The 12,815-nt window shown below is 40.9% G+C and overlaps 1 protein-coding gene across 1 annotated transcript in view; it reads left to right on the top strand.

Moving 5' to 3' along the window:
- Positions 1-2,680: 2,680 nt before the first annotated feature.
- Positions 2,681-12,815, top strand: part of LOC117442806 (microtubule-associated serine/threonine-protein kinase 3-like) — a 34,260-nt gene continuing 24,125 nt past the window's right edge. The window contains exons 1-3 of the mRNA XM_034078770.1: positions 2,681-2,976; positions 5,453-5,542; positions 12,112-12,200. Coding sequence (XP_033934661.1) covers positions 2,930-2,976; positions 5,453-5,542; positions 12,112-12,200 — 226 coding nt within the window. The 5' untranslated portion in view covers positions 2,681-2,929. The remainder of the gene's footprint in view (positions 2,977-5,452; positions 5,543-12,111; positions 12,201-12,815) is intronic.

Below are 12,815 nucleotides of genomic sequence, written 5' to 3'. Positions count from 1 at the left end.
TTGGCCATCATCCGAAAGATGTACATTATGTGGACCAACTTTCACTTTGCAATCCTAATCTTCAGAAGTGTACCACAGTTTACTTTGTATGGGTGAGCAGAGCAGACAAAACAAAACATGATATAATGTGAAAACACTGCATATCACTAGATCAAAAGCACAACCTAAAATCTGACTGCGCTGCCATTTGTTGAGGGACATTTTTGAAATGGCGTTTAGCTGAGCTTCAACTCACACTGCAGAGATTGGAGGATGTACACACACACACACACACACACACACACACACACACACACACACACACACACACACACACACACACACACACACACACACACACACACACACACACACACACACACACACACACACACACACACACACACACACACACACACACACACACACACACACACACACACACACACACACACACACACACACACACACACACACACACACACACACACACACACACACACTAAAGGGGAGGGAAGAGCAGGAAAGCCCTAATCGCCATGGTAACTGAGAAACCGACTGCTATTAAATAGTGCTCTAACAAAACAATTACCAAGCAATTACACACACACACACACCCACACCCACACACACACACACACACACACACACACACACACACACACACACACACACACACACACACACACACACACACACACACACACACACACACACACACACACACACACACACACACACACACACACACACACACACACACACACACACACACACACACACACACACACACACGCACGCACGCACGAACGCACGCACGCACGCACGCACACACACACACACACACATACACACACACACACACACACACACACACACACACACACACACACACACACACACACACACACACACACACACACACACACACACACACACACACACAGCTGCACAAACCCAGATCAGCCATCTCACAGTCACATTTTTTCAAGCCAAATGTAACCAAAACGACTTTAGGTGGTGTTGTGTCCAAGCAATGGTATATGTTTCCAGACAAGAGCTTTACATTTTTCATCAACTTTTGATCTGAAAAGCTCACTGGAGTTGTAGGATACTGATGAAAATGATGTGATCTGTCTGTAACTGTCAGTTTAAAAGTTCATATTGGCGATATGACAAAGTTACGTATGTAACAAACAACTGGCCACCATTTATTGCAATGTAAAAATGTTCCTTATTGATAGCAGGCTGCAGAAAGTGTACACATTCCACAGCCATTGTGTTTGATTTGTTTCCTCACTGATTGCAGTTACTGTAAGTCACTCTGGATACAAGTGTCAGGTAAATGTAAAGTGATGTGTGTATGAACCTGCTAGTTGGTCACTATTGCAGTACTTGGATCACACTCATATCCTAGCAACGGGGGAAACCATCACCAGCTCCCTAGCAACCAGGAAGACACTGGTGCCATCGCAGTCAGTGGTTGCCATTGGAGATGCAGGCATTCCATAGAAAGAAATATGGGGTGCAAATAATAACATCACCCCCCCATATTAAAAACTGGATGGATAAAAAAGAAAAACACAAAACCTATCCTTATGGCAAAACACTTTGATGTTAATTGTTGATCAACCTTATCTTGTTGTTGAAATTAATGTATAAAGATAACTGTTACATGTGTATTTTGTATAATTGTGTTGTGTAATGTATTTTTTATTTTGTTATCTTTATGCATGCTTTTTTAGTTAATATTAAGTTGTCTTTGGCTCTTTTCTTGCTCTAACAGATGCACATGTCCCCTCTGTGGGACGAATAAAGGTATTCTGATTCTGATACTGATTAGATAACATCTGTGAAAAGGTTTAGAGGGTTTTCCATTTGAAGTACGATCGGGGAAACTTTGTGTTAGCAGTAATACTTGCAGTAATACTTACACACACACACACACACACACACACACACACACACACACACACACACACACACACACACACACACACACACACACACACACACACACACACACACACACACACCACACACACACACACACACACACACACACACACACACACACACACACACACACACACACACACACACACACACACACACACACACACACACACACACACACACACACACACACACACACACACACACACACACACACGGTATGAGAAGCATCATGTGTGGCAGCTGTCAGAGGTATTCCCCAGCCTCATCACGAACAGCAGTCTGCCAGTTTTCACGGCTCTGCTTGATTTTGTTTCAGAGCACAGAGAGAGATAAATAATAGTCATATATGAAGCAGACATCTCATCAAACAACACAAGTGATTTTTTTTATTTTGGCGTCGTGTCAATGTTGATAATTAGCATGGGGCATCAAGTAGATTTGCTTATTTCATTATGATAGGACATTGTTTAAACAAATTAATTTAAAAAGTACTCTCTCTTTCTTTCTGATAACAGGAATCATCAGGTTGGTTGGTTCATTACAACAACGACAACTTTTCCCAATATCGTCCTCACCCAACCAGTGTTGACTGTCACTAGCCTCCCAAATTGATTTTTCCTCCAAATAGACTCCCCCTTTCTCCCTCCCTCCCTCCCTCCCCACCAGTCGCATGGAGGTTAGTGGTGACCCGTCGCTCCCTCGGTTGTGTGCCAGTCGCTCTCTAGTGCGCCTTGGAGACAGAGGAGAAGCGAGACGCGCAAAACTGCCTGGGCAAGTCATTTGTTTTAGTAACTGCGTTTAGCCGGAGTCTGTCTCGTCACACGGGGGAAAACAAATCGCCACGGAATCCGCTGAAGCTGCTGATAAACGATACTCTGGTAAAGGGTTATTTTTAGTCACCCAACGCAGCGATGAGTGTCTGGAAGCCGGCCGTGAGAGCGCCTTGTGCCGCGCTGTGGTGAGCGAAGACCCCGCTTGGAGATCAACAAGAATGAAGTCAAGGCGAGATAAACTGAAGATCCCCTCCCTGACTCTGGAGTAAGTTCTGCTTTTTAATCTCATCTTCTGCTGCAGGTGTCAAACCGCAAACTGCCATATGAAAATGTTGCCTTTTTAAGAGTTGTAATATGTGAAATCACTTGGTGCGTACTCCACTGTCAACAATCAGACTTTTTACAAAGTGGTTGCTCTTGAAACCATCATGAACAACCTCGAAATGCTGTGAGATCAAAACAGCAGTTGAGTCAGATGGAAATGCAAATAGTCTCTCATGTTTTCTCCCAGGATGATGGCATTTGCCTGAGGCTTCATTATCTAGTTACATTTTAAGTTTACTCTTGTATTTTGAATGTTTACACACAGGCTTGCAGTTTAAATGAGTTACAGGTGTCGCATCCATTCCCTGTTTCTTATAAAAAATCTAAGTATTATCCACGTTATCAGTAAAACTAACAGTAAAGGCTGTAATTTGTCAGTTCCACTGCCTGCGTGTTAATGTTTAAACCCCACTGGATATACAGAAATGGAGCTTTCCATCTTTGAAGTGTAACTATGTTTGCACATGTCTAGTTAAAACTGCAAAACTACTGAAAAAAAAGGGAACTTTAATGATGAGTTACTTCTTTTATAAGTTTTAGTCAGCAGTTGATTTGTCTGTGGTAATACTATTATACGTTTTTACAGATCTTTAATCAGACCAAATGTATTGATTAGCTCTTCAGGTAAAGCTCCTTGGTGTGAATTCTGTCCTCGTGATGTTTTGTGTTCTCCAAGCTCTATTGTCTCCTTTTTTTATCTCACATGAAGTCCATGATTCCTGCATGAATCACATGCTCCCCCTCACAGCACCAAGATGGACAAATGGCTCTTTAGGAGAACAGATATTTTATTTCCTCATAATTGCCAATCGGTGAATCCTTTCTCGATCAAAGGACATGGCTGCAGTCTTATGTCCGCCCACTCTTCCTTCTTCCAACAGAGTGAATATAGCCTTTTTTTATGAAGAAAGAGGGGGGTACCTGCTGCCCACTAGATGGTGATCCATAAGGCGTAGGAGCTCCCTGCTTACATCCCCATTCTCTGATCCATCCATCAGCCTCCTCAGTGGATTATCTCAGCAGAGCATGCGCTGCCTGTTTTTTACATGTATTTTCATTTTTAGGCACTTAGCTGCTCCCGCAGAGATACAGAGGAGGTTTCACGCTCTGCACGCAGGGAGGGGCTCAGGGTTCTACTGGTTGCTGTTGATGGGGGCATCAGTCCATACACACAGCGGCTTGCTACCATGGCATCACATTGCTGTTTGTATTCAGACTTACTTATACAAAAACGTGTGCATTGCAAGTGGGCCTATTTACATTAACTTTCCTGCAAAATATTTTACTCTATAACTGAGATGCCACAATACCTTTTAGAAGGTGCAGATACTTCTGAATGCATTCCTGCAATTGCTTATTATGATTTTTATTTTGGCATTAAAGGAAATCCTTTCATTGTTGCTACTTAATTTCAGAGGATGCCTAAACATCTGTGCAGATCAGAAATTCAGTGTAAATGTCACCAATTAGTCAATTTGAGATGTTCTTTTCTCAGTTTACACTCTGGGCAGGAGTGTCGATGAAGCGCAGACCAAATGGAAATGATGGGCCATTACTCACTCAAGCACCACAGAGAGCTTTGGTTTAAGGGTCTGAAAGAGACAATGTGTTAAGATGAAATACGACGTAATGAGTTGCATGTGTTTTGTAATTATGAGCCGACACTACAGTATTAGGAGTCTTCGTGCAAGGAGTTGTTTTTCCTACCATCCTCACTGCATTACTATGACAACACGTTCATTAGTGCTTTGGTAGCCAGTGCTGTGTTTAGCACTGAGACAATAGCAGCACTGTGGAGCCCACAAGGCAGAGCTTATGAGCAGTGAAATCAATAGAAAGCAGCTTCTGCGCTTGGTCAGCACAAGGAAGATGCAGACCTTAGGATGGCTGAGCGTGCATATTTTGATGCAAAGATAGAGCACTAAGATGTTAAATGGTATAAAGTATTTATCTTAGAAAGTACAGTTTGAGGATTTTCTTTAGTGCAGGGCTCAAAGGAAACCAAGGTTTAATCTTCTTTGGAAATCAAGCCTAAACTTCATAACATAACATGCGTGTGTTGCCATATAGCAGACACTCCCTAACACTGTTAAAGGATGCATTAGATGTTAAGTAAACATGTGTTGGACGATGATACTTCCGTTCTGGTGTGTTGTCACCCAGCTGCCCACTTCCCATGGTGGAAGAGTTCGTGAGAGGTTAGAATCTGACCAATCAGATGCAGTGTTGCATCCTGCCACCTTGCAACAAATATTGCAGGTGTCTGTCACCCTCTGCTGTTTATGACTGCCAACTAGAGCAAAAATCCACCTCTAACCCTCAACCAAAGCTCTGCTGCTGACTGATGACAGACGCCAGCCTGCTCCTCCTGTGCTGCATCAGCGCACTAATCCATGCAAACGTGTCTTTTCTTACAGTTTGTCGCCTACATGCCAGAGCCCCACTCTTCTGAGCCCATGCAGCCCCTGCAGTCCCTGCAGCCCTTTGCAAACCCTTCATCCCTGGAGGTAAGACACTCAGGTCACACACAGACTGATCATTTAGAGTTAAATGCCTTTTAAAAAAGGTATATCATCAACAAGTCAGTTCACCACAAAACCAACAGATCCTTTTAAAACATTTGGATTGGAATTTTTTGAAACACTACCGTAACCATAAATGATCATACAGCAGAACATTATTATCTATATAGCTACATCCTGATAAAGCTACAAATGTGGTGGTTACTGGTTATCCCTTCATTACCGTGTATTCAATCCCACATACATTTAGACTAGAGTACCAAATGTGTATTGTCCACTGCTGAAAATAGTTCACAATAAATAAACCACTTACTCCTGTTTGAGTTATGTTTACTAAAAACAACATACCAATCGCTTTACATTTTATTTTGCTATTTGTGCTAGCTATTTGTTTAAATAATAATAAAAAGCTAGCCTTCTGCTACATTTAAATTGTAATAACATATAACAAAGTGTAAGTTCCTAAAAATGTACAACTCTTGGAAAAAATGAATATAAGTCTCTATTGTTTTTTTTTTATATATGAAGGTGGTTTAGTTTCAGCAGTGAATTCACCCATTAAGTATTAGTTGTCTGTAAGTCTATGTGGGTTGCTTGGCAACGGTTCTGGGTGCTGTGGAGGAAGGCAACACTGCAAACAGAGGCGGCTGCATCCTGCATGTCTCTGTGAGCAGTGCTGCTGTCACACCACACACTATACCGTAATTAATCCCATTTGCTCTGTTGAAAAATGAACAAATGTTGTGTAGGAATGCTAAAATCGAACATGATAATCATGAGTTCCCTAACACAATGCTCTTTTCAGACTAAAGCAATGTACCTTATGGCAGTTCGCACATTTGTTGGCAACATTCTTCACAGCATTTTGCATTGGAGAACCCCCGTGTTGTTTCACCTTCCAGAAACATGTTCATTCTCTTGCATCAGATTTTATATTTGTATACAAGTAAATTGCTTCCTGGCATCAACCCTGGAATCTGATATCAATCAATCAATGTTTATTTATATAGCCCAATATCACAAATGTTACATTTGTCTCAGTGGACTTCACAGTTTGGACAGAATATCAGTATGACAATACGACACCCTCTGTCCTTAGACCCTCACATCGTACAAGGAAAAACTTCCAAAGAAGGAAAAACCCCACAGTTTAAAGGGAAAATGGGAGAAACCTCAGGGAGAGCAACAGAGGAGGGATCCCTCTCCCAGGACGGACAGACGTGCAATAGATGCCGTGTGTAAATCGAAAAGATAATACATTTACGACATAGGTAGACCAAATGTTTGGAAATGCATGTGTCTATAATAAAAAGATGAATCCACAAGGATGTCAACAATCCTGTGGGAGCCATCAGGGAAGTATGATGAAAGTCAGGCAGGACCGCAGAGACTGGTTCAGCCACGACTCGAAATCCAGGACTCAAATCTAGGACTCAGGACTCAGGATCCAGGACTCAGGATCCAGGACTCAAGATACAGGATCCAGTGCTCAGGATCCAGGACATAGGACCGCAGCAACAGGATCATACATGACTCCGGATCCCGGCGTATATAGACACCAAAAAGAAAGACATTTGGGGAAGCTGGGTTAATCGGAACATGAGAGTACACAGATACAGACAGACAGAAGGAAGAAGTAAGATGTCCCCTGACAGTCTAAGCCTATATCAACAAAACTAGGGGCTGAATCTAATCAGCCCTAACTATAAGCTTTATCAAAAAGGAAGGTCTTAAGCACACTCTTAAAAACGTATATGTTGGCATTTTATTATTATGGCATCTTTATGTGGAAGACTCATACAATGAAAAGCAACATGATAGTATTAAAACTGTACAAATACTTTAAAAACATTTCCACAGTTTGGCAGCCGCAACAATAACGCCACAATCACCTTTATCCTTTATCTGTGTAAGATGTAACCAATAAGCCTGATTAGTGGTGGCAGTGGCATACTGCAAAAACAACATTTATATTATATAATATATCTGTTTTAGGTATTCCTTAAATTCCTAATGTGTCTATGTCAATTACAAAATTATATATAATAAAGAAAATCGGTCCCTTGCAAACTAAGTATAGGTCTTGACATCTATCCGATATTTTCAACCAATCGTCTGCAGTACATCACATAAAGATAGTTTGAGTCCAAATTCAAAACAAATACAAATAAATAAAATATATTTTAGTTGTCTTTGCTACTACACACAGCATTCCAGCTACAGTATATCAATACGTGATGTTGTGATCTGATATGATTTAAAAAAAAATAATAGTACTGGGTATAACTGAGCTATATGCAATGACCACTAGAGGTAGTATATGCAGTGGCATGTACCATTGTTTAGAAGTTTGTCTGGAATCCTCCTTCTGCCAGACTGCTTATGGTATAACCCAACTACATTTTATGATGCGTTCAAGTTTTGTAGGAAATTCGCTCAATAGTACACGTGAAGGGAGTGTTTTGGTATGACTATTATTAACTCAACAAACAAAAATAAGGTCAAATCCACTCTTTAACAGTAGGCCTACAAAGAAGAAATGTAACCATCTCCACCACACACACTCAACTAATGCAGCCTAACAAATCCATTTATTATAGAGAAAACGTTTTTTAAAGGCCTGCTATGTTCACATTATAGTAGTTTTGTAGCACTAGACTAGAGAAACGTAGGAGTCACTGTGGTGTGGAGCCTAATTTCAAGCCTGCAGTTCTTTGGTCTGCTCTTTTTATTGTGTAACATAGTATGTTATCTTCTCAAGCTGCTGTTAAAGGAAACGAAAAAATTACTCTTATGTTCTTTGTAACAGTGAAGGATTATCGTAATACAAACCAAATAATACAAACACATCCTATCTTAATTTTGCCGATACCGCTTTTATATCACATTTTACTTTTGCAGAGGAAGCTTGGTGCAATGGTGTAGCATGGGCCAAGGAAGAACCCTATAAGGAGCGGATCCAAATCACAGAGCAGATATAATCACTTTTCTTTACTTTCACAAAGATTGCTCAATACGGCAATTTAAAGTATTTCTGTCTAAGTATTTTTTGGAGTAGGAAGATAGAAAGATAAGATGGACCTTTATTGATCCCTGTAGGGTACTTCCGGTGTTATAGCAGCAGAAGAATAAGATAGAAACACAGGTAGTACACATGAAAATATACACAGGGATATTAAGAATAAAATAAATAAGAATACACATTTACTAAAAGTATAAATAGAAGTAACAACAATTTGAGTCAAACTGATAAGATTATTGTTCATACAGATATATTGCTACAGCTTTGGAACTGGTTGGACTGGTAACATTTGAATGGCAATTTAGATAGGCCTACTTGGCAGACTTTCCAGGCGTGAGACACCGTCGTGAACGAGCAGCACCTGAACGCTGCATCTGGCTCCAGCCCGCTCACTCGGACACACACTGAAACAACAGTATGTGTTTGACCAAACTAAAGTGAGCCGTTGGCTGCTGCTGTGTGCACGGTTTTACACACAACAGACACACCAACATGGAGGTGTTATTTTCGGGGACAGGACCGCGGTGAGAGGTCCGACCGGAGGATGTAGGGACTACACGAGGCGGCAGACACAATACAAAAGAAAGCGCCGAGGAGAGGAGGCGATGGTGGGGGAGAGGAGCAGCAGCATCGGGGGGTTTCACACATACCCCAGCTTCAGTTCTCTAACATAACCATTCACTTTTAAACTGGGATATCAAGGCGAAAATATCCTCCAGCATGTCGGATCCAAGTCACTGGTCTGCGGCTCCAAGCCACACCAAGTCTCATTTTGTTCCGGGAGCCTTGCTGAAGCGCTCAAAAAGGTACGTTTGCAGGTTAAAGCTCAAGTTACAGGTTCATTTTGGCTTTTGTTTGTTATGTGAAAATGCCGTCCTTGTATCAGTGGTAGGTGGTCTTATTTATTTATTTGATTTCTTAAGGGACGCTATATTAAAACATTCCCAACACGAGCTCCATGCGCGCAAACAGCCTGGTGATTTAGTGAACGTTAATCCCGTGTCTGTGTATATCAGTTTTCGTCCCAGAAATCTGGAAGTAGCTCATGCACATTTCCTTCAATATTTGCTCTAAAACAAAAGTATGTTTGTCTAATATCAGATATGCAGTTTTCTTTGTTGAAATTGGACCATTGCAGCAGGTCTATGATGTTGCATTTGCATATCCTAACTGTAGGTGCAGTTGTTAAATAAAGGGACAAGAAGGTGTGTTATATTAAGAAAAAAGCCTATATTTGCCCTTCTCTGTTTGTATTGGTGTCTATTGGTGTGATGATAGTTACTGACTGCAGGGCATAGTTCATTGTTTACTGTTAGATGACTGGAGATAACCACTGCAGCTGTCTGATAGAGGCCATGACACGGGATGCATGAGGCAACTTTCAGCCTGCATTTTGTGGATTTATGCTGCAACATATGATTCACGAATTATTTGTCCTTTTTTTGGGTTAATAGTCTGAAAAATGGCTGAAATTGCCATTTCGATTTCCCAGAGTCCAATGTGTTCAGATGGCATGTTTTGTTCTACAAGCAATCCAAAATATTTTATATTAAAATGAGAAAAGCAGCTCATTCTGTCATTCAAAATGCTATAAACTTCTAATATTGTAACATTTTAGTGCTGCAACCGATCACTTTCAAGATAAATCTGCAGATCATTTTCTAGATTAACTTTATGGGCTATAATATGTCAGAAATCACAATGTCCCTGAGGTTTTCAGAAGACTTGAATGACAGTGCACATCTCAATTGTTTAATTGAATGGCTGTAAAGCAGACAGAAAGAGCTAATATGTGAGAAGAGGGAAGGTTTTGTATATAAAATGACAAACATTTTAATACTAAATATTTAAGTCTATACTAAGTTGGTTCATTTTCTGTCTGTCTAATGATTGAATAATTGAATAATCAGAACTAGTATTAATTACTGTTCACCCTCGTATTGCAGTTACATTTGCTCAGATTAATGGTATTGATCATAGTGTGCCCCTTCACTTCAGGACCAGAGGATTTTGATACTCCCTCCCGCCTTTTACACACACACACACACACACACACACACACACACACACACACACACACACACACACACACACACACACACACACACACACACACACACACACACACACACACACACACACACACACACACACACACACACACACACACACACACACACACACACACACACACACACACACACACACACACACACACACACACACACACACACACACACACACACACACACACACAGAGAGAGAGTTGGACATCTGTAGCGAGCTTGGCCGGCTGTTGCTGTTGGGCACACACTCCCTCCCTTCAGTCTTGAGTCTGTTGACAGCAGGTTTCCTCTTTGTGTTTTGGCCCTCACCAGTTTGACCTCTTCAGCTGACACAGCCATGCTGGTGTGTCGAGCATTTGCCCGCAGATTAGAGTAGTAGTTACATAAAAACCTACTAAGGAAGAGCTGCTCTGAAGGCGGAACTAACCTCATCGTGGAGTGAAATCTCAGTGGGCAGAGACAAAGTACCATAAGCCCCATCTGTACTAGACCAGAAAGTGTGTATCTTTGGTAAAGTATTCAAAAGATGTTCAAAGACTTTCGGTCTGCTTGAGGTTGATCACTGATATTCTTGACCTACATTTGAGGATTCATTGGACTCATTTGAATACCAATCAAGAGCAGTTAGGGTGGCTATGATGTTGGCTCAATGTACTCAGTTTGCACATTTTCCCATATGAAAAACTTGTGTGTGTAAGGTTTAGAAGCTTTTCTTCATTCTCCTTTGGTCAAATCTTGGATGTATATGATATTATGTGATGATACAAAATGTGCAAAATACAAGAAACTATTTGACTAAGTAAAGAGTATACAATTAAATAAATTCCAACTAAACTAAAAAGTATAATAAAACGCCTGCTTATTTCCATAACTCCCAGTTAAATATCTGCGTACTTCCGGTTGGCACACAAACAAGGATGTGTTTCGTTGTTGTTCCAGCGTACTCAATGTAGTACAACAGTTCGAGCTCAGTGGATCACAGTTGTGGATTTAAGAGGTCGAGTGTCTTCTTAATCTGCCAAGTGTTGCGCTGACAGAAAAGGTTTTTTGTGTTTTCAAGCTGCTGCTCAAAACACATATACACACACTGATGGTAACACAAGTTGAAGCATTGCATGAGTCAAACTTTTAATTATAGGTGGATACGCCAAAATGATTCCACTCATTAAAGGGACACGCCAGGGTATTTTTTTCTAGATTGTTCGAGCAGTGATAATGAATGTTACACAAACACTTCAACCCATATAGCATAATAAACCACACCTGCATTGATTTCTAGTGAAAAAGCTTTCTTTTAAGATAACCTGGGGGACAATTTTCTAATTGGTGCTTTTTTAATGGCTGAAATTCCACTGTGTTACAACAGGTAATAAAGACATGTTCAAAGTGATGGGAGATGAGTGATGTGTGATCAGGCTGGTAGTTTGTGTTGACACCTTTTTTTCTTTCTTCCGTTTGTGCTCCAGCTGTCGCAACAGCAACAGGAAAAGCCTCGGTGTCGGGACGCTATCGCCCACGCTGTCCCGGCCGCTCTCACCGCTCTCACTGCACACCGGTAAGATCTGCTGCAACGCTTGGTATCCTTTTAATCCCAGCATGTCCCAACAGGAGCGCGGCTGCAAACAAACACATGTTAGCATTGGTGTTGGCTCTACTTCAGCTGTAGTGTGTCATTCAGCAAATAACTGCACTGACCAATCAAATTGATGCACGTGCACACAGAAGCTTAAATACATGACAGCATTATTTACATTTTGTCTGTTGCAAAATCTTGTTTAAAATGTACAGTTTTTAAATTGATTGATTACATTCAGATATAATAATCAGTGACAGTATTTGATACTGTCTTTTTTTAAACACATTTAGGTGCCTTGGGGTTATAAAGTAGGTTTAAATGTTGTTATTCTTACCTTTCTAAACGCTAGAGATGACGTGAAGCTTTAAACAGGTTTGATGTGAACACACATATGCCACATGGAAACTTTGCAGGGGTTTGATTAATGAAGTTTCAAGCAAATTCCTAACTGTTTGTCATGTTGCGTACTGCTAGAAGCTCCTCTAACATTAATATCTGTAAGCTGTATGGTTCACTGCCTAGCCACACGCTCAGTAATACGAGATTAAGCTCGTTTGGATCTAACTATTAAGCCGCACCATAGCCAGTATGCTG

The sequence above is a fragment of the Pseudochaenichthys georgianus genome, unplaced genomic scaffold (assembly GCF_902827115.2).
Source record: "Pseudochaenichthys georgianus unplaced genomic scaffold, fPseGeo1.2 scaffold_479_arrow_ctg1, whole genome shotgun sequence".
Lineage (NCBI taxonomy): Eukaryota > Metazoa > Chordata > Actinopteri > Perciformes > Channichthyidae > Pseudochaenichthys > Pseudochaenichthys georgianus.
The sequence above is the reverse complement of the archived record's forward strand: the minus strand, read 5'-3'. Positions and strand labels throughout refer to the sequence as shown.